At 37.2% G+C, this 23,788-nt stretch overlaps 1 protein-coding gene and 1 long non-coding RNA gene across 2 annotated transcripts; both read right to left on the bottom strand.

Annotated features, from left to right (window-relative positions):
* Positions 1 to 583: 583 nt before the first annotated feature.
* Positions 584 to 1,671, bottom strand: LOC311281265. The gene is made up of 2 exons (XR_014625784.1): positions 971 to 1,671; positions 584 to 864 (listed from the first exon to the last, which is right to left on the bottom strand). It is a non-coding gene; the product is annotated as an uncharacterized lncRNA (long non-coding RNA).
* Positions 1,672 to 5,714: 4,043 nt separating this feature from the next.
* nherf2 (NHERF family PDZ scaffold protein 2) lies at positions 5,715 to 23,682 on the bottom strand. The gene is made up of 7 exons (XM_084394549.1): positions 22,885 to 23,682; positions 20,868 to 21,098; positions 16,437 to 16,661; positions 11,947 to 12,141; positions 9,394 to 9,547; positions 8,597 to 8,835; positions 5,715 to 7,097 (listed from the first exon to the last, which is right to left on the bottom strand). Exons 1-7 carry the CDS (start codon positions 23,116 to 23,118, stop codon positions 6,888 to 6,890), a joined length of 1,488 nt encoding a protein of 495 aa, XP_084250675.1. The 5' UTR covers positions 23,119 to 23,682; the 3' UTR covers positions 5,715 to 6,887.
* Positions 23,683 to 23,788: the final 106 nt, after the last annotated feature.

The following is a 23,788-nucleotide window of genomic DNA, read 5'->3' on the forward strand; positions in this document are numbered from 1 at the left end:
TTAGTTAAGACAAACTACTTTTTTTTAGTTAAGACAAACCCCCGAGGTCAATCATTTTATCCCTTAAAACTCATCTTTGGTCACCAAAATAAGCGTTTTTTTCCTTTCCTCATTTAGTGTACGCGGTTCTATGAATATGCAAATGAGCCCCGCCTCCACTGACTCACTCCAGCTCAGAGATCCACTCGTTGACGATCACACGTTGATCTGATTGGTTACAAGGTAGTTTGTGACGTCAAACACCGGAGATTTCTTTGAGACTGTCTTTGTTTCACTGCAGTTTTAAGGAGAAAACACTCAGCAATGGTGTCGACTTATGAATTCACACATGGTTTGTCTTAAATCATATTAAAAACACCACATAGACACATAAACAACATTAAAAGCTTGATTTTCTTTAAAACCTGCAGTCAAAATTAACATGTTGTGGTTTTTATTTCATATTTGTACATTTTGAGATCATCTATATACACCTAAATCAAAATTTTCACATTTCAGTTCTCTTCCATGTAAAACACTAAAGCGTTGATGACATCATCATGTACTCATGGGCGTGGCCGTTTCTGAAAAATGCTCTGGAATGTTTTTGTTTTTTTTAATGGTTAATAAGACATAAGTGGTGTTCACAATATAATAACAGGCTGAAGGTCTGTGCCAAATAATGAACGAACTCCAGTGAGAAGTCTTGCATCTGCCTTGAAGCCTCTAAATCTGTTGAGGTTGTTCATGCTAATTCGAATCAAATAGTCATTTGTTGTCCTGATGAATATTACTCGAATGAACAGTTTTCAGGTCCGAGCAGAAGGTTTCTGCAGATTTGAAAGATGTAGTTCGATATCTCTATTTATCTGGCTCTCCATCTTCCTGCAGGAAATATGACATGATCTTCAGAGGACTCCATCCACTCAATCAGGCGAACAAGCTGTTTTTTACAATGTAATAACGGAGATAATGTACAGTAGAGACTCACCTTTCATCATAAAATCCAATTGATTCCTGCATCTGAAAAGTGTTTACGAGCCGCCAGACGTGTTGATCACAGCCTGACTGTATGTGTTTTTACAGTCTCTGAGATGATGACCCAGCCTTATCTATGTGTGTGTGTGTGTGTGACAGCTGCAACCATCTCACTGCACACCATAACGACTAACCCACATTCAGGAAACAGATGAGCCATGACAGGAAGTTTAGGTTTGATGTATCTGATTGTTTTCACTTTGCAATCGTCGTGCATCAGCCGTACACTCGAATGGTGAGATGACTAACAGAAGATATTCAAATAGTATCAGGAACTTGGTTATGCATGCGGTTCTGTGTGTAAAAACCCCGTGTATTGATGTTTCCACACAGAAATCGTGTTTCATCAACAGGTTTAAACTTGCATTGACATCAAATTGAGGATGAGAACAAGAACAAGTGAGAAATAGATGTGTTAGACTCTTGGTGGCCTTTTCAGAGGGGCTGATCTTTTACAGTTTGTTTTGCTGTTAAGGGTATTTTGCAATGAGACCCGAGCTGAAATCGTGTGTGCAGTTGGAGAAGGTGAGATGTTGAAGTGTGTGTGTGTGTGTGTGTGTGTGTGTGAAGAAGGAGAAGGTGAGATGCTGAAGTGTGTGTGGTGTGACAGTAGGCGTTATTAAAGTGAAACCCTGGAGGGCTGGAACTGAACCACTGTAAAGAGGAAGAAACACCAGAGACGTGAGAAACAGCAGTTTGTGTGTTTGTGTGTGTGTGTACTATTAATATCATAAACAAAATACTTGGTTAAACTATTTAAAAGAAATAGTTGACCCAAAAATAAAAATTGACATAAATTGATCATTTATGTCTGAGCACCTAGGGCAGCAAATGAGCTAAGATGACCACTACACAGATTTGTGCCTGAAATATGCATAATTGTTGTTTAATAGACTACCAAGGTTTTCTGATCACAATTTCTGTGGTCCCTGTGCTCTGAAAATAAACAAAAATGTGGTTAAATTTTTAACCCTCTGGTTCTGTTCGTCATTTTTGACAGAAAATTTTTACGTTTTTTTATTTCTTTTATTTTTTTACTTCATCGGAATGATACGAAAATTGGTAAAAGTTTGCTATGTGAACACACACACACACACACACACACACACACACACAAAACATGAACATTATTTGAAATGATAGTCCAAAAAATAGTCACACTTAAAGATGATTGCATTGGAAACTAATGGGAAACTAATTTTATCTAGTGGAAACGTTTGGTACTGCGGCCAAACAAAATCTTACCGAAAGCAAATTTTTTGAGATAACCTCAAATTTAGAACTTGTTTCAATTTATCGCTTTGACTTTCTCACAGTTTTAGAGTAAAAGATGTTTTTTTTTTTCAGATTATTTCATAGCAATTTAAAAATAGTATTTTTATCATAGACTGTAGAAAAATATGGACGTAGTGTCCGTGACGTCACCCGTAGGTTTCTGAAGAGCATTTTTGAAGCCCAAAGTGGGCGGAGCCGACCGTCGCCATCTTGGCAGCGCGTCACTCCCGGATAAATGAAAGTGGGCAAAGAGGCGGGATTATCTGAGGTGACGTGACGCTAACAGACAGCAGACAAACGGCTAGTAGTGAAGCAGCGGCAATCCACCAGTCACTCAAGTGGCCACGCCCTTAATTATGCAGAACTTTAAACGGATGAGTTATGAAGGCTATATAGCAAAATTAGCTATATAGACCAAAACCACTTTTTGTCCCAGGCTGTAAACGTTTTTTTTCTGCTGTAACGTTGGGCATTTTAACATGGGGGGTCTATGGGATTGACTCTCTTTTGGAGCCTGTCTCTAGTGGCCAGTCGATGAATAGCAGTTTAAGTCACTTCCATTGGATTCGAGAGAGAGACCAGAAGGTTGGAGCTGGAACCCATGTTCCAAATGTCTTCTTTTGGCAGACCAAATTTAAGTCCAAAGCATTCAAGATTTACGACAGTTCACAGGTTTACATTTAAACCTGTGTTTAAATGACAGTGTGCCCGAGTTTCTTTCTTCTGTTGAACACAAAAGAAGATGTTTTGAAGAGTGTTGGTAACCAGACAGTTGACGGTAGCCATTTACTTCCATAGTAGTAGGAAAGAAAATACTATGGAAGTCAATGGGACCCATCAACTGTTTGGTTACCGTTACCAACATTCTTCAAAGTATCTTCTTTTGTGTTTAACAGATGAAAGAAATTCATACAGGTTTGGAACAACTTAAGGGTAAGTAAATGACAAAAGTTAAATGTTTGGGTGAACTATCCATTTAAGTTGGAAATCTCATTTCCAGGTCTATGTTCAAAAGGGGATTAACAGGTAATAAATGGATCATATGGATGATAAAATCCCCTAAAAATACAATATTATTTCTATAATGTTATTTTAACCTCCTGAGACCCGAGAGCTTGCCTGGTGTGCATTTTATAATTGTTCTTGCTATTTGGGATAAGTTGGACCTAATAAGTATAATAACTAAAATTTATTTTTGTACTGGAAGTAGTTTTTGCAGAAAATGATGTCCTCATGCGAGGACAGTGGGTCTATGTTTTACCATTAAGATGTCCTCATGCAAGGACAGTGGGTCTATAATTTACCATTTTACTAGCAATTATGTGAAGTGTCAGTACAAATGAAGTGATAAACACTTGACAAAATCTTTACTATTATATATTATTATTTACTATTATAAAATTTTATAATAGTACTGGTAATGGCCAGCAGGGAGCAGTAGAAGGCCACTTATTGGCTCACTTTCATTTTGAAATTCTTGATTTTTACCAGTTTTCTGCACTACAGCAAACCAGTTTTTCCATGTTAACTCAATAATTCATGCTTACACACACACACACACACACACACACACACACACATACACACACAGACAAATGTTGTTTTTTCAATGCTATTGTGATCCGTCTAAAAATTCCCAAGTTTAGCTAACCACATGGTAGAATAAATAACGTAATATAGTCCCAATGTCCTCAAACGAGTACTTCACATTTACTGATGTCCTGGAGTGCTACTATTACTAAAATATGTCAAATTTTAATCCCCATATGATGATGGAGACAGTATTGTACATAAATACATTTGTTTCATTCATATAATTTGAATAGATTTTTTACCTGGGTCATTTTTCTTTCGGGAAGTGTTTTGCTGATATTTTGCTGATTTTCCAGCCATTTCCTTCTCACTGACATTGGTGTAATGTTGTTATATCACCACAAGATGGTGTGGGCAGTGTCCCTAAATGTGGCCAACATGTCTAAGATTTACAAATTTGACTATCATTGTGTCAAGAGGCAAAAATGTAATGTCCTCATATGAGGACGCAGGGACTCAGGAGGATAATGTTATTCTACAATATTATTTCTATATATATTCTATAATGTTTATATATATAGGCTATATATAAACGTTATAGAAGTAAAATAAATTAGGCCTGTATTCATTTCGTTGAAATAAAAAACAAAACAATTTCGGTCATTTTTGACCACGCGAGCAGCACCAGAAGGTTAAAAACAAAACAAAAAGAGATATTTAAAATTTTAGTTTGAGTAACTTATGTAATGCATAGTGCACAAAGCTTTAAGGAATAAATGAGTGGATTTAGTTCAGGAAAATCCTATTTATTTTAAACGAATCTGTTTGATTCAAAGAATCGGTTCAAACCTATTTTTTTTTTACAGTCTATGGTTCAAACCGAATCAGTAAGTTAACTACCCATGTTCCAATATGGGGGTGTGGTAATATTCCGACGTATTATTTCTAAAATTATTGGTATAATTCATGTAACTATAAATAATAATCATTTAATTCACAATATTGATCTAACTTCACAGTTTTACTCCTACACAAACTCCCTAACGGTCGAGTGAATTAAGTTAGCTGCTACAGCTTTAGTTTTCGAATCGCTTCTCCTGAATCAGCTCAAAATAACGGTTATTTAACGTAACGGGATGGGAATTATATATGTCTTTGCATTGTATTGTTGGAAACTTAAATAAATTATTATTCATTAAATGCTGATTAAACCTTATTTTTTAGATTAGACCTACATTGCTTGCTTACAAAAGATGAGGAGAGTTTGCTAAGCAAGTTTCCCGCTCGGACACAATTCCTCATCAGTGAGAGGGAGCTGCCTGAATTCACAGACGGTGTAACCCAGAAAAACTCCTTTAACATGGAAGTGGAAGAGAACAGAAAGATAAAGAGATCATAAGAGGTGAGAGAAGACAATGGGAAAGAAGTGTAAACGAGATACAAAGACACACTTACTGAGATTAGCAGAGGAAACCGTGTTTTTTGTTTGTTTAGCCTATCTAAAACACAACGAACCCATTACTATTGAGAAACATGCATCTGTCTGCAAACGTAACAGATATAATTTACATCCTAAAAGCTTTGAAGGGTTTATGATTAAGTTATCAGATGGATTAGTGCTGGTTTCACTTGTTTCCCCCTCATGAACTGTGTGTCTCTAGCGGGCGACAGAAGAACTGCGGCCGGCAGAGAGACCGTGAAGTTGCACCATCAAATCAAGGCCACTTCTCTCTAAAATACTCCGTTTATTTTTGTTTATAAGTGTGTGAAAATGAGAAAATGGACATACATGAGATGAGAACAATTTATATACATTAACAAGAAACAAAATTGACTTAATATCACATAATACATGCCTCAGATGAAAATATAAGGTCTTTTTTTCCCCAGTAATCAGTTACATTGTTGTATTAATTAGCCTACTTTAAGTTTTCAGAATATATAATTAGGCGTTATTATTATTAATACACATAGCTAGATTTCTGGACTCTTGTGTTAATGCACTGTTAAAGCCAATGTTTCACTTTTGATTGAAAAATCCCTGTAAAGATTGAGGTAAAAACAAACAGTTGAAGTTCACTACTCAGACTGGTTAATATTAATCTATACAAGTTGATAATGGCAGCCTGTTGAACTATAGTGTCTGTAAATACTCTCGAGTGATAATATAATAAACCATCAGTGTCATATGGAAAAATAAAACCAGCATTTCTGAGAAAAAGACAAGAAAAGAAATAAATAAATAGGCTATTTGTTTAGTGTGGGAGAAGCTCATTTTTCTTTTTTTTTAAATGAAAAGCTTTTATTCTAGAGAGCATCTGATTGGCTGAAAATTGGTGGAGTTCAAGATGATGTCATTGATATTTTTGGATCCATCTCCTGAAGGAAAAATATTTTGTCTGCTAATAGTGATTTTTTTAGGTTTTAGCAAATAGATGAACTCAATTCAGATCTCCATTTATTCACCAGTGTTTACCGGAGTCTAGTGTGAAGATCTCTGACTGAACCTTCTCTCGTCTACTGTTGCTTCTTCTTATCATCCTTCCAGCACAAACTTACTGTACACATTCGCTGATGGCACTTCTTTCGTCAGGGGCTTGAACCTGCAACCTTTGGCTTCCCAGCTCGATGTTCAGTCTACATGTTAGCGTTAGCGTTCCCAAGTTTTGTTCACTTTCACTATCGCAATGACACTTTCTTTTCACATTTCCTTTCCTTCTTACTGTTTCTGCCTTGTAACTAAGTTTTCTCACTCTCCTTCCCCATTTTCTCGACATGGAAACTGCTGTCGAGTAGAATTGCGATGTCAGAAGGGAACTTGTGCATTATTGTCTGCAAACTGGCTGAATGTTAAACACTTACTAGCAACAAAATGCCTTATCAGGTAAACAGAGCATGATGTCAACCTGTTGCATTTCAGTGCAAAACATAGATAAAACGGTCTGGATCCAAACCTCTCATGCTTTCATGAAAGACGAATAATCTCAGTCCTTTCGGGAAGTGGATCTAATCTAAGATGCATGTGTTTGGTCTGATCTGCGTAGATCAGATGTGTGCGCTCCTCAGAAGTTGCTGAAGATTTCTTGTTTCTTGCTCCAGTCCATAGGGGGCGCTCTCTTGTTGGCCCGTTTGGCCCGGGCTTTCTGCCTGGCCTCGGCCGCGGTCAGGCTCAGTTGCAGACCGCTCTGCCGGAACGGATCTCGCTCCTCGGATCTCACATCTCGGTTTGGTTTGCGGGCGTCATCGCTGGACTGCTGGTCAGAATCTGTGAGCTATGAAAAGATAAAACAAGTTGTAATTCACATGCATTATTGCTTCAAATAAAACGTATTGTGCATTTTACTTAACTTTTCTATTAAATAATGCACTTTTTAAATGATCTCAGCTAACATGAGCAACGTTACAGTAAATATTTCCTCCTGTACAGGCTTTGCATTTTTATTCAAAGTGACAAACTTTGCATTCAAGGTATAGATATTTTGTGTTTTGTATTCGATTTTTTCGCCATAAAGTACTGCGAGTTACAGTGAAGCACATACTAATAATTATAATTGATTAATTAATAATACATTGTATTATTAAATTAATAATATACCATATTAATTTATTATTATTATTGTAACAGAAGTTCCTTTATCCAAGACAAAGTTCTGCCATGGGAGATATTAAACATAACTTTAATAATAATAATTATAATAATGTATAATTATCAAAGTATTATTATTATATTATTGTTACCACTATACTAATAATATATACTAATGATATATAAATTAATTATTTAAATAATTTAACATACTGTTAAATTATGATTAGTATGATTCTTATTGAAATTAATAATAACAATAATATATCATTATAAAATTGTTAATATTATTGTTACCATAATCAATTATAATAATACAAATATTAATATATCATATTGTTAAATTATTATTATTAATATCAACAACCACAGATATAACTATAATTGTTCAATTATTATTAGTGTTACCAAAAACAATGCTATTAAATGTATTAATAATATACAATATTAAAATGTAATATTTAATTATTATTAATATGATGATGATTAATAAAATGAATAATAACAACAATAATCATAATATTATATCAAATTATTAAATTACTATTATTATTATAATTATTATTGTTAACCAACAATAAATAATTATTATTCAATGAATGAATAATATATCAATACACTATTATTAAAATCAACAACAACTATAATAATAATAATAATTATTATTCTAATAATATATATTGTTATATATTTATATATAATGTTATATATATATATATTTATTATAATAAATAATATATTGTATTATTATTATTATTATTATAACATAATTTCCTTTATCCAAGACAAATTCTGCCATGGGAGACATTAAAAGAATCCTTAATTAACATTTTAATAATAACCAATAATAACCAATTTAATTGTTACCAATAATAATAATAATAATAATAATGTATCATATCAATCAGTTAATATTATATATCAACAACAACAACTATACTAATAATATATGTTAATTCATTAATAATATTTCATACTCTTAAATTATTATTATTGTTATCAACAACAACAACACTATTTTCACTATTAAATTAATCATCTACCATATTAATATTAATTATTAGAATAATGATAATATATCATCATAAAATTGTTACCAACAATAATTGTGGCAACTATAATAATAAGGATGATAATAATAATAAAAGTTGTGACGTTTGTTGCAGTGGTTTTCCTCGCACACACCCTGACGCTGGTGTCGAAGCTGCTGAGTTCAACGCTCGTCTCTGATAAAGTGGATCGGGACGAGGAGCTTCTGTGAGTCTGGTGTCTGGGAGAGCCGTTCGTGATTGGTGGATCTGTCAGTGTGATGTTGATGATTGGTGGAGAGATCCTGGGGGCTTGTGGGAGCGGCGGGGAAGCAGAGACGGGGCTTTCTGCGCTCGTCTCGGGGCCTTCAATGATCGGCCCGTCCACACAGTCCTCTGTTTGAAGGTAATCATTCAGAAATATAATTACAGTCATGACTGATTGTATACATACATATGACACGCCATATACCAAAACTGGCTTCTTTGTAGCACGAGTGTTTGCCCTGAACATTAGTACTGTTTGCATAGAGCATCGCCATGTTTTGCATAAGCTTTACTTATAATGAACAGTACCAGTCAGGTGGGGTTAGAAATACACAAAGCATTTAAATATCATCTTTCCAGTTTAGTTTGCTTCTGTGGACTTCCCCAGAACTTGCCAGACAGATGTACGAGCATGTTTTATGAACATTTAATTTAATATTCAACAATATTATTGATCTGCCTGCATTGACAACATTATACGACGAGAGTGGCTATAATATATATAAATTAACTCAATTAATATCTTTTTTACAACAAAAATGAACCATCTTAAGCTGGACTGTGACGCTATTTTCTTCTAGAAACAAACTTTTTTGCATTATTTTCCTGTTATCTCGGTAAAGCTCCTTTGAAAGTCAATCTGTTTTGTAAAAAGCGCTATATAAATAAAGGTGACTTGACTTGTACCTTTAAGATGAGTAGATGTGGGCACGATGCCCAGTCGATTGAAGAGCTCATCTGTGTCTGGATCGACCACCAGCAAACGCGTCTCTGTCCCGCCGGCCTTGATCAGCGCCACCACCTCAGCGTGACGCAGACCCTCAATACTGCAGTCGTTCACCTGGAGACACACACGAGAGATTAAAATTGTTAGGATGGGACAATATTTGGCCGAGATATTGAAAATCTGGAATCTGAGGGCGCAAAAATTTTTTTGACAAAAAATCGCCTTTAAAGTTCATTTATGCTGGCGATTGTGCTGCATTCACTCACACAAATACATGTTTTATATATTTACGGTAGGAAATTTACAAAATATCTTCATGGAACATGATCTTTACTTAATATCCTAATGATTTTTGGCATAAAAGAAAAATCTATAATTTTGACCCATTCAATGTATTGTTGGCTATTGCCACAAATGTACCTGTGCGACTTGTGACTGGTTTTGTGGTCCAGGGTCACATTTAGTTTGCAAGATGTTTGCGAATCCCAGCGCATTCAGTTCGAGCTACACATGATCAAAACATGACGGAAGAGAGACTGAAGCTGTGCGTTTCTGGGTAGAACAGGATCTTATTCACATGCACACTTGTGCTCAACTATATTATTTATTTAATAATATTATATATGAAAGTATAAAATACATTTTAATTATATCATTTATTATATTATAATATACTAAATATATTATTTTTATATTACATAATTTAATCTATTATAATATTAAATGAAATGATGTACAGTATAATACATAATTTGTCTCAATATTTTTTTAAAAGACAGAAGAGACTGACACTCAACATTACACTTATTATACTGAACTATATTATTGATTTATTATATAATTTAATATAATCTATTTTATTAAATACTATCTAAAAATCCTAAAGTTTAATAAAATATATCATAAAATATTATATTTTTATTTTACATAGTAATATAATATATTATAATATTATTATACTTAACTATATTATTGATTATATTTATTTATTTATTTATAATATATTTTACAATAAAATACTAAATATAAATTTTTTATAACATCACAATTTAATATGTTATATTATCATATTAAATTAAATTAGACTAAACCTGTACATATCTAGGTTGAGTAGTATCATATACACATTACACTTATACTGAACTGTATATTAGTGCTGTCAAATCAATTAATATATATATATATATATATATACAGTACATATACAAACTTTTATTTTAGATGTGAATGATCATGTCAATCACAAATCGATTAATCACATCTAACATAAAAGTTTGTAAATATATAATATGTATATATATATATATATATATATATACAAACTTATGTTAGATGTGATTGATCGTGATTAATTGATTTGACAGCACTAATATTTATATGTGTTAATATTATTATACATAAATATTATTTATATTCTTATATACTAAATATAATACATAATATAATATAATATTAAATAGATTTGATCTATACTATATAAGTTGTCAGGTGCCACACACAGTTGTGGGTCAGCATGTGTCCAGCAGGTGGAGACTGAGGCCATGTCACTTCCTCTTCCTCTTCCTCTGTTTGAAGAAGCCTTACATAACTCACAAACTCTCATCTGACTTTTCTTTTCCAGCTGTCTCTGTCTGATAATAGTGTTTGGGGTGTGTGGGTTCCTGTGGCTGGTGAAACGCATGAAAACTGATGTAATGCATGTGAAAGTATGTGGGGTTTCCTGACGCTCATACAGGAGGAAGGGTGTTTTACCATGAAGTAATAATACGCGGTTTGTCAATGACTTATTAATAAAGCAGACAAACATGCAGGGCGTCCCAGCCATGTCATAAGACTTCTGAGGAATCTCATTCAGAAAGTGCCACGTCTAAAACCAATGATGCTTTTTCCTCCTAATGTTGCTTTTTTTACGTTTATATGAGATTAATTAATGTTGAATGTAATTTTACGTGTTAAACTTTCGACGTCCCACACCATTTGTGATGTAGTTTACCTAAAAAAATTGCTAAAATCTAGTTTGAAAGTTGCCATTTGAGATGGAGCTATTAAATCTTAAACATTAGTTTATGATGATATTGTGAATTACTCATTTGTGAAGTGAATTGCTTCCTATGAATAAGTGTTTTGCTATTTATACTCAAATGCATTCAGAGACAAACACAGTTGACTGGATTATACGCTGTTTGTCAGTCCTAATTACTGATCTGTCTTTGATAATTACAGAAAACGGCTGCAAATTAAATCCATTAGGCCGGATTTGCTCTCTCACACACACACACACACACACACGCACGCACGCACGCACGCACGCACGCACACTGAAATAAAAGCAAACTAACTCCCTGCTCTAAAACGGGATCCTCCCTTCACAAAGTGAACAAACCAAACAGAGAAGCATCCAGGCGTTTCTCTTCGATTGGCTAATCTGTCTTTCTCCAGAAGCGGTTTAATCTAATCTGATCCAGTGCTGCTAATCTGGGCTAATCAAGGCTCACGTAATCCCTTCCGATCACCTCGATGAGCCGGTCTTTCGGCCTCAGTCCCGCGTGCTCCGCTGGAGAGTCGGGGTCCACCGAGCGGATGTACTGACCCGGGTGGGACTTTTTGCAGTGCAGGTTGAAGCCGTAGCCCTGCTCGCCCAGGGTCATGTGACACAGTCGAGGGCGCAGGTCTTTCGTTACCGCGTCCACCTCCGATAATGCCTCCTCCTGGAGAGAGAGAAACACAACAGAACGGAAATTAAACGGAGAGGAAATTGAATGCTCCGTTAGGTCAACAAAACTGGAAAATTGACTGTTTTAGGCTAATAATTAGCTAATGAAACCCGATTAATAAATAAAGCAGAGGAATACAGTGAAAGTGTTTGCTACAGGTTTTGTCTGGATGTGCAATCAGTCCACATTAACTGTATATTAATACTTATAATTAGGGATGAAATCATTTGTATTTGTACGGACAGAAATTTTCCACTATGTTTCTGGAGTTTTCTAATATTTTTGTATGTATTTGATCATTTTACATGTTGTTCAGATGATCACTTCCTGTCTAAACACTTCAAGTCATCATCTGATTGGTTGAAATCTACAGGATGTCCCGGAGACGTGTGTGTCGCGTTCTTTAACGATCCGCCCGGAAACAAAGATGCCGTGATGCCAAACCCCCTTATGGAAAAGAACGCTGTCATGTTATTTAGAAATATTCAATGGTGCAACCATCTTTAATCACATTATACATTTTTTTGTGCAATCATTTAGGCTTATTTATCTCACTAAAATAATCACTTTAATTCAAATTCAAATTAAAGGTATAGCGGAGGATTTTCCTGAATTTTAGAAAAGAACCGCCCTCTCCACTTTTTGAAAAAATGCACACGCGCAACACTCTACCTGCTCCCGAGAGGGAACGCCTATTAAACGTGTGCACGAGAGAGCATGCACGAGCTAATCATAGCTTACATTAACTTTTACCAGCAGTGATTTTAAATGGATTTCTCCACATAGCATGCCAAACTTTACCTGTCGAGTAGAAACTTCGCGACTGAGGCATCAGGGGGAAGCCCAACCTGTGCTTTTAGCGCACGCCAGCGTGTGAAATATTCTCCCCAAAACACTCTGGTCTTGTTTCTTTCTTCAGAGGCCTTTCTCTTCTTGTCATACAATTTGTAGACACTTTTTCTCTTGCGACCCTCAGACATTTTGAAAAAACCCGGTGAGAACGGCGAGCTTCAATGAATGGCTGAAACCGTAGCTCACCACACATATACACCTGAAAGTGCGCATGCGCAGAAAGCGAAAACTACCTAGGGACGAGTACGTACGACGGCCTTACGTAAACATCACCAGAATGATTGACAACTAGGAGGACCAATAGTCTTGATGATCCACCCGGAAAAAGAAAATCCTCCACTATACCTTTAACTCCTTTCTAATAGTCAACGTAAAAATCATAATATGCCAAATTGCATTTTGTTCATATATGTGACCCTGGACCACAAAACCAGTCACATGGGTCAATTTTTTGCATTTGAGATTTATACATCACATGAAAGCTGAATAAATAAGCTTCCCATTGATGTATTATTTGTTAGGATAGGACAATATTTGGGGCGAGAGAGATACAACTATTTGAACATATTAAGAAAATCGCCTTTAAAGTTGTCCATTTATGTTCGCGATTGTGCTGCATTCACTCACAAAAATATATTTTTTATATATTTACGGTAGGAAATTAACAAAATATCTTCATGGAACATGATCTTTACTTAATATCCTATTGATTATTGGCATAAAAGAAAAATCAATAATTTTGACCCATACAATGTATTGTTGGCTATATATACCCGTGCTACTTGTGACTGGTATATATAATTCATATTTTACATTCATCAATATTATGATTATGCTCTCACCAATGTTTAGGTGGGGCGCATGAATGTAAAAAGCCAATTTTCTCATTCAGAGGTGCGTTTCCCAAAGCCAACTATGGTCACAAGATCCGTCGTTACCAATAGAGTTCAATTGATGAAAACTACAGCTCCCTTGAGTACTTGCAGTTAAGTCTGCGTACTTGCGTAAAGTTCCTGGCCGAAGAGAGAGACTGTCTGGTATATTATATGATACATGCAGGGAGCCTGAACCTACACGAGGACGTGCGAGCGTGTGTGCGTGACCATTGGCTCGTTTCCTTCAAGAAGTGAAAGACGCCCAGCAGGAATAAGGGACATTGTGTGAGACACCATGTCACTTCCTGTTCTAAGACAATACAAGGGTGGTGTCTGTTTGTGTCCCATGGGGACGAGCGACTGAAGAACCTCGCCTTACAAACACACACATGTGCTTCACCTCCTGAGGGTGAGACGCCGCTTAATCTAATCTTACACACACCCACACACACACGAAACAACACTCTCACTGAATTCTGGGAAAATGTCCCAGAAATCAGATACCCCGGACCAGAGAGTGTGTGAACAAAGCAGGTAAATGAGAATTAAGGTCACAGAGAGAGAGAGGATGAGGACAGCGAATGAAAGAAGAGAGACAGAGAGAGAGAGAGATAGAAATATAGTTTCACTTAAAAGGGACAGATCTGTTTTTATAGCATTTTACTTTTTCCCAAGGTCCACCTGCACTGCAAAAAGTGAAAATGTGTTGCCTTAAAGAGCTATTTCTACCTTAACTTCAAATTATGAAGCACATATTTTAGTGTATAATGCAAGTCAAGGTTTCTTGCGTGAATAACAGTCATAATTAAGATTGATAAACAGTACCTATAGTGTACCTACCAAATACACTACTGTTCAAAAGTTTGGGCTCAGTAAGATACATTTTTGTTACAAAAAATGTATTGCAAGTCCCCCTGTGGTGAAAATTAAGTTTTTAATGTTGTTTATATGTCTATGTGGTGTTTTTAATATGCTTTAAGACAAATCATGTGTAAATTCATAAGTCGACACCATTGCTGAGTATTTTCTCCTTAAAACTGCAGTGAACCAAAGAAAGTCTCAAAAACACGCTTTGAAATCGCTGGTGTTTCTGGCGTCACAAACTACCTTGTAACCAGTGGTGTAGTGGTAAAAAAAGAGGTGGGTAAACTATAAATTCTGGTGGACCACAACTTGGTCACCCGGTAAGGTGGGCCACTGCTTACCGGTGTATGTGTATCCTGATGACATCGCTATAGGCTATCATTTGATGGTACTACCAAGGGTATCACTGGTTGTTCCCTCATCATAGGTCACACAATCACTATTCAATTCATGCATTAATCTAAGTTCTTGTTAAAGAGACTCAAAAAGGAATAATATGGTTGAAATCTATCAAGTTTACTAAATGACAAAACAGAGAGAACTAAAATATTTAAGAGAGATCGAGAGGGAGGCTTATATCCAGGGCTTCCAATGCAATGCACTTGTGCATAATGATTAGGGATTTGGGATTATTTTCATAGTCGATTAATCTGTTGAATATTTCCTAGATTAATTTATTAGTTGTTTGGTCTATCAGAAAAATGTGGATCAGTGTTTCCCTGTAGAGGGAAAAGTCTTGATGCAGGCTTGATTCCCTCTGAATCTCTTGTAGGCCTACAGTTGGGTTTTGACATGCTCCCTACATTAAACCAGCTGCCTGTAATTTTTTTTTTTTTTACTTTTTTTACTTTTTTTGCATCATTTGAATGATTTCCTGTTGCGGCTGCGATCAAGTTTCATTCTCGCGCAGTTTGTTTAGTAACTTCACGAGCGTGTGTTTTCTGCTACGTGTGTGCGCCGTTCTCTTTGTTCCGTGTGTGTGTGTGTGTGTGTGTGTGTGTGTGTGTGTGTCGGCACGCTGCGCTCTCTGCTCCGTGTTTGCGCGCTGCGCGTTCTGCTCTGTCGTTAACGGCCCAAAAATGCTCGAATCATGTACCGATCGTCGATCACGCACTGGAAAAGCAAAGTCCGCTCAAATAACGTGAAATTTAGAGGTGGATAAACGCAATTTAGAGGTGGATAAACGCACTTTGGAGGTGGGCAAACGCAATTTCCAAATTTTGGGAGGTGCGTAAACGGCGTTTACGTGCGTTTAGCCTCCACTACATCCCTGCTTGTAACCAATCAGATCAGCGTGTGATCGTCAACGAGTGGATCTCTGAGCTGTGTGAGTGAGTGGAGGCGGGGCTCATTTGCATATTCATAGAACCGCGTATAATAAATGAGGCAAGCGAGTTACATTCAAGGAAAAAAAAAAACATTTTCAGGAAAAAACGCTTAAACGTCATTTTGGTGATCAAAGATGAGTTTTAAAGGATACAATGATTGACTACAGGGGGACTTTAAGAAAAAATTATAAAGAAATTAATACTTTTATTGCGCAAGGATGCATTACACTAATCAAATCGTTCTTTTGGATTTTCTGATTTCTGTACAAATAGCTTCCAATACTAATACTAATCGTGTTGAAAATGACTTTGCAGACCTACATAATAAATACATTGCTGCTTTCACATAGACAATTGGGCTTCACTGTACCTGCGTGCTGGTCTGTGATGTGCTGAGGTCAGTGCTGAGGTCACAGACGGGTTCAGTCTCGGGCGTGACGCTGGATTCGACAGTGAGTTCGGTGAAGGGTTCAGTCTCCGGTTCAGTCTTGGGTTCACTGGGGGACGGCGGAGACAGGAACACGGGCGACGCCAGACGGGCACAAGCTCTGTAGAGCGGGGAGCCGTTCATCGCTCTTCCAGGGCTGCTGGGACTCTGAGAGAAATACCAGAAGACAATACAGTCTGTGGTCAGTTCTGTACTCAGTCGTTTCAGTGGTCAGGTGTGTGAATGCCAGTATTGTTTGTGTTGTGAGCAGTCAGATGCCAGTGTTTAAGGAAGCTGCTTTGAAACTGCTGTTTGCCAAGACACAACCTACTCATAATTTAAATGAGTTAAATCACAGTCAAACTAACCCTCTTGAAGATATGATCGGCTTCCATAAAAGTTCAGTACTATAATCATAAAGTTCTATATAAAATGATAAGATAAGCCACAAGTAATATGTGTTCTTGAAGCTCCCTTAAAGTCCCCCTGTAGTCAATCAATTTATCCCTTAAAACTCATCTTTGATCACTAAAATTACATATTTAAGCATTTTTTTCCTTGAAAAAATTTCTTTATGCCTTAACATAGCTTGTATGTAACTCTACACCCTTGCCTCATTTAGTATACGCGGTTCTATGAATATGCAAATTAGCCCCGCCTCCACTCACTCACACCAGCTCAGAGATCCACTCGTTGACGATCACACGTTGATCTGATTGGTTACAAGGTAGTTTGTGACACGTTTTTGAGACTCTTTGGTTCACTGCAGTTTTAAGGAGAAAATACTCAGCAATGGTGTCGACTTATGAATTTACACATGGTTTGTCTTAAATCATTTTAAAAACTCCACATAGACATATAAACAATATTAAAACCTTGATTTTCACCAAAGGGGGACTTTAACTGTGGTAAAAACACAGTAACATGAGACCTCAGGTGGCTTATTTTGTTTACATAATGACAACAACAGCAATTTGTAGCAAGTTACTTACATAAATAGATTCAGTAATAAGACTCAACAATTCTTCCACCAAGTAATTCAGTTAATTAGCTCAATTACAGGCTGTTCATGGTTGGCAAGCTACTTGGCTCATTAATATGGCTCATCTAATCAGAATTAAGAGTCAGATTTATTACAAAAGCTTCAAATCAGATAAGTATTTACATGAAGCAAAGTCAGGAAGAGTTCAGTGAGGCTCACAGCATCAAACTTGAACACATAAATTACGCTTATAACTTCAGGCTGAAATACACTACATGACTTTTAAAATCTTGAACTTTCTAAACATTAGAATGACACATTTCACTCAAATGATTTTCTTTTACAGACACAATCCATTTTGGGAAGTTTTAAGTGTCATGTGTAAGCTCAAGGAGGGAAATGTGTGAATACACTAAATGATTAAGGATCAAATTGTTCTGAATGCAAGGTCAGAATGCAAAAACGTGCCTTGTTGCAAGGAGACGCATGACCAAAAAATAATGTGTCCTAGAATTGGCTCAAAATATCAAACATGCTTGATCTCCAACTGGACGGAATCATAATCTGACGCTGAAGTCAGAGTCTGTAGCTGTGTCCCAATTCAGAGGCTGCATCCTTCGAAGGACTCGGACTTAAAAGGCCACGCCTGCCAAACCGTCATGCACTACACAGTTTTCTGTGAAATTTGTCAGCTCCGACTGACCAAAATCTGCAGACAGGTTCTGAATTTCGGCAACTAGCATTGAGTCGTCCACACTGTAAATTGGGGCAAAGATATGTGCCAAAGTTGCGTAGTGAAGGTATACCAGCCTTAAAGGGATACTTAACCGATTAGCATTAAGCTTTGTATCAGTAGAAACCCGGTAGTATTTTCGAATGATCGTGCTTCTCTCCCTCATGTCCCCCTGAGACGAGAGATTTCTGTATTGTGTGTCTGGAAAAAAACCTCTGTTGACGCAAAAATCGTCATTTAGCGTCGATTAGCATCGTCACTACAGCCAGTAGGAGGAGCTCGTTCCGCATGTTTTCAACCCACTCATAGGGGATCTCACGATAAAATGGCGTCTTTTCAGTTTCGAGTCAACTAGTAGCCTAGCTGTATCATTTCTTCCGATACTGCCCTCAGTAACCGGTAGGCGTGGCTTGGGAGTGGCCTCGTAGGGCAGGGAAACAAGTGCATTCTGGGAGTTGTTGTCTTTCATCAAAATACATTTTCTGGCTTTTCTCAGTCTAGAAGGCACCAACTACTAAAATAATTTCACATTTCTACTACATAAATGACCCAATTTAAATACACATTCATCTTTCCAGCGGTGAAATATCCCTTTAATAAAACTAGAAAACACTCTAGAAAGAATACAGAAATGGCTTGTTACTGGAAAAGCAACACTTTTTAGTTGGTTTAGTTACTTTTAGTTTCTCTCAAACACTGTTAGATGGTTGCTGGATTGAATCCCATTGCAGATGGCGTTCAGAAAGTCTGCAGCTAAAAATAAAACAAACAATAATATGATTGCATGTTGACTATCACTGGATTTCATGGCTTACAGGACTCTTGCTGTGTGCTGATCCTATATCCGTCTGCTGTCAACACACCTCACCTGACCTGGACACATCGAGGAGCAGGTCGTCTATAAAGAGCTGTGTGTGTGTGTGTGTGTGTGTGTGTGTGAGAGAGAAAGTGTCTTTGGGTGGATTAAATGTATCCCTCATTTCTTACCACACATGTAATCTTAGGCTTGGTTGATTTCACATCTGCGCAAATCAAAAGGTCTGATTGTCCTCAAAATCAAATATTGCAACGTACTATAATGATCATAAACTGCATAAGCTTTTTTTAAACATATACACTCTCTAAAAAGAGGGTTTTCCCAGCGATGCCATTAAAGGGATCATTAATATGTTCCTTGAGGTCCACTTATAACATTAGTTATAATGAGAAAAAGGTTTTTTGCACAATATATATATATATATTTGTCTATTATATGGAAAAAATATTATTTTCAACCCTCATTCTGAAATGATCCGTTTTTTACCTGTCAGTAAACGGCTACTGTTACGATTGGCTAACGCACAGGAAACAGTATAATTGCCCACTCGCTATTGCATATAGTGTTTTCAAAACATTATCCGTAAAAAACTGTAATTTACAGACAAAGCATCTGTATACTGTATCCAGTGTAGACAGCGTCACTGATTATAATGCGTTCTTTTTGCTTTTGACGTGACGCAACGCTCACATCCAGTGTAACAAAATGTCAGCCATTAAGTGACTGAATGCCAGTGGGCAGGGCCTATGGTCCAATAATGTAAAACTATTGGTCGATGTATTGCTCTGGAGGCAGTCATATGCAAATGTATTTGCCCGTGTGACGTCACAGATCCCGCAATATCCAAACAAGCCGTTTTTGGAGTTTGATTAAATAAATGCTTTGTTTATAATGAGGGAGGATATTTTAAGATATGAAATTTACAGGATGTTTTAATGGTACAAAGACCTCTTATATGTCAAAAGATCAAGGAAAATTTGATTTCTCATGTCTTGACCCCTTTAAAGATCAATTTTTGGTTCCTCAACAGTTCTTAAAAGAACCATTTTTTCTCAGTGTGAATTTAGTTTTTGATAATCTAAAGAACCTTTTCCACTATAAAGAACCTTTTGTGGAATTGAAAGGTTCCATTGATGTTAAAGGTTCTTTATAGATGCTAATAAAGAACCTTAATTTTTAAGAGTGTATGTCTATATGGTTTTTATAAAGTTTTAGATTATATCGTTTTAGTTATTTTCGTTTTTTGGACTGCATTGGCAACTAGCTGAAATAAGTAGGCTAATTAGTAATTAGTAACTAGTAATTTCATTTCAATTAATGATTATTTTGAGTGATGAAAATGTTTTTTCAAGGTTTTATTTTAGTATTAGTTAACAATAACAACCCTGCTTTGCATAGTTTTGGTTTCCAAAGATGTCACGTAACGTGACATGTTCACATGCCTAATTTGACTAACTTCTATCAAGTGACACATTCATTTCCTCCCGTTTTACATTGAGGGTTGGATTAGACCAAAAACTGTTCCCCTGAAGAGCACATGCACAACACAAGCACTTCTGGAGCGTGTAAAGGTCCGGAATAAACAAAATGTGGCACATGGAATTGAATGAACCATTATGAATTCTCGATTCCCAACCCTATTCTTCATACAGTATGATCTAAATATAGCGCACAGCTCCTCTCTGGGCTGGATTTCCCCTAGACTTCCTCTCAAAGAGTCTCACTCACACAAGAGGAAGGTGCATGTACGGAGAAGGTATGGCCACGACATGCCATGTTTCCAAGTCCACCTATCCTGAAACCGACGGCTCAGTTACATCGATACATTTATGAAAATAATACCTTATTAATGAAGATGCCCTCTGAGCTCTGTCTGCTGTAGATAGGCGTGGAGGGGTCCCGTGGGGAGGCGCGAGGAGAAGACGCCGCAGAGGAACGAGCAGACAGAGAGCCCATCTCAATCGCCCTCTCCTCCGTACACGGCAGCCCGTGAAACTTCAGGAACTCGTCTGTGACCCGGTCCACCACCAGCAGTCTGGTGCGGTGCTCCACCTCCAGGATCCGCTCCACAACCTGAGAGACAGAGAAGAGGAACCACTGAAACGTATCACACAGTACCATGGCATTACCACTCGCTTTTTGGTACTTATTCTTTGAGGTACCGTGGGGTACCATAGTACAGAGCCCCTGAGGTAACATGGGAGGGAAAATTATATTTTTAAAGCAACACTTTTTACCTTAAAATAATGTTTCCAAAATCGTATCAGTGGTTCATCAAGTCGTAACAGGGTGAAAGGCACTTCTGGATTCACTTTGCAGCCCTATATATGCTTTAACCACACTGTGCAAGTTTGCCAAACCGGGTCGCGTTTCTGTAGTTCGAATGAGACATAAGAAAACTACAAATTTGACTTGCTTTACATCAAGCGTTACAATAGTCATTATTTAGTTTTTCTTTGTTTCTGATGTCGCAATACATCATACTTCCATGAAATCATGCAACATACTCTTACCTTATCTGTGGACATTGTTCATTCCAAAGATAAACCAGATAAACAGCGAGCGACTGTGCGACAGTAGGCTGCGGGCGCAGTTAAATAAAAAATTATTTACGACAGAGGTAATGGACAATTCCGCTTATAACCTGTAGGGCGACCGAAGAGGAAAACTTCCTTAGTGTTGCTTTAATGGTTTCGTGTTTGCTCGCAAAACTTTTGCGTACTCTCCCAAAGGTATTGCGTTCCCAGAGAAACTTTGCATTCTCTTGCAAAATAACTGAAACTAAAAGTTTTTCCTCCCACCTCATGTTTCTTCCGAAAAGTTTCTCGGGGGAACGCAAACATTTTGCTAGCGAATGCAAAGTTTCTTGCTGTAGGCCAAAAATTTCGCTAGCGAACGCAAAGTTCCTTGCGGGAGCGCAGAAGTTTTTCTAGCGAATGCAAAGTTTATCGTGCGAGCGCAAAAGTTTCGCTAGCGAATGCAAAGTTACTCGCAGGAACGCAAAGTTTTGCTAGAGAACGCAAAGTTTCTCGAAGGAACAAAAGTTAGAACGCAAAGGTTCTCGCGGGAACGCAAAAATTTAGCTTGCAAACGCAAAGTTTATCAGGGAACACAAAAATTTCTAGCGGGAACGCAAAAGTTTAAATAGGGAATGCAAAGTTTCTCAGAGGAATACAAAATTTTTGCTAGAGAAATCAAACTTTCTCTGAGCAACAAAATGTTTGCTAGGGCATGCAAAGTTTCTTGGGGAATGCATAAGTTTTATGAGAGAAAGCAGAAGCAATTTTACTCACATCTCATTATTATTTTTTACCATTAACCATGTCCCTTAAGGGCTCTATACTATATAAATGCTATGGTGCATGAATATTATGTCATTCAGCATGGTATTAGCATTTTATGGATCACCATAATTTTAGATATGAAGACACTACAGTAAAAAGTAAAGAAAGACAAAAATCAATAAACTTTTTGCACTATTTCAAGGCGGTCCCCTATTTATTTTTTCCCAGTAATAACTATGGTAAAATGTGGTTACCACGGTAAATGTTTGTTAGGGTGGAGGCGAAAGTTTAGTAGGTTTCGCAGAGGCGAGACAACTGTTTTCTTAACATCTACACACAATGATACAATCTTAAGCAAATATACATTAACTCTGTCACGTTAGTGTGGAATAGTCTACAACACGACCGGTGTCTCAAAACATACTCAGATCCCTATCTAGACAGCATTGCGGGTCTCACGCGCGTTCCGAATGGCGTGCTTTACAGGATGATGCTGTCTAGTAGGCATCTCACTAGGTTTTTCTTGGGACACGTCCCCAGGTGAAGTGGTCCAACAGGTTCTCCTCTCTCATTACCTGGTGATGCGTCTCTCCCTCCACGTTCTCCCCGTTGACCTCCACCACCCGGTCGCCGGACCTGAGCCCGGACAGGTCCGACGGGGAGCCCGGCTCGATCTTGCGGATGTATTGCGCTCCACTGTTGCGCTCTCCGTGCAGATGAAACCCGTACCCACGATCTCCTTTAGTCACATAACACAGCCGTGGACGGAGCTCCCGCTCCAGGATCTCTCTCTCCAGAGTGTTCGCCATATCCAACCGCACTCGAGTTCAGTCACAACATGAATATATGCTGCTATATGATGAGTTAAGTTCTAAAGGAGGCATTATTCCACATGCTGAGTCTGCAGGCGTTGATTCTTAGCCGTTGAAAAAATAAACAACATAGCCTACAAAAACGATGAGAAATAATAGCGATATTTTTTTTTACTATTTCAATTTTAAAATAAAAACTGGCTACTATAGGCCTATATTAATATAAAATACAAATAAAAACTAAACAAAATAGGCTTACATAAAAAACACACACCGTGTCGTGTTGTTTTATTAAATCCCGCCGTGTTAAAAATATGTTTTCTTCAATTTGTGTTGAAAAGCAGATCTTTACTCGAGTGTATCGTCCACAAAATGACTCTCTTCATCTTACAGTCCGATAAGTTTTGTTCAGGAGACGTTCCGTCAGTCACGCGTATTCCACAAGCGTTCCCAGTGATAAAAGGATGCGTATTCTTCTTCAGAAATAATATAATCAATCAATAATAGTCCAAATGAGTCTCTGAGGCATCAGTGTGCGAGTGTGAGAACGGAACAGGTGGAAGAGGATGAGAGAAAACTGTAAAGTGTGTGTGCGTGAGAGAGAGAGAGAGAGAGAGAGAGAGAGAGAGAGGATGAGGATTGGAGAGATCAGATGTTGGATAAGTCA

The sequence above is a fragment of the Rutilus rutilus genome (genome assembly GCF_951802725.1).
Source record: "Rutilus rutilus genome assembly, chromosome: 2".
Taxonomy (NCBI): Eukaryota; Metazoa; Chordata; class Actinopteri; order Cypriniformes; family Leuciscidae; genus Rutilus; species Rutilus rutilus.

Bases quoted from the DNA above. Each gene is read 5' to 3' on its own strand.
- nherf2 (XM_084394549.1), bottom strand. From the start codon at position 23,118: ATGGCGAACACTCTGGAGAGAGAGATCCTGGAGCGGGAGCTCCGTCCA. The intron at 12,142-16,436 runs GTACAGTGAAGC...CTCTCTCTCCAG, and splicing joins CATCACAGACCAGCACGCAG to GAGGAGGCATTATCGGAGGT. The intron at 7,098-8,596 runs GTGTGTGCGAGG...ATCTTTTCATAG, and splicing joins GCTTCGACACCAGCGTCAGG to CTCACAGATTCTGACCAGCA.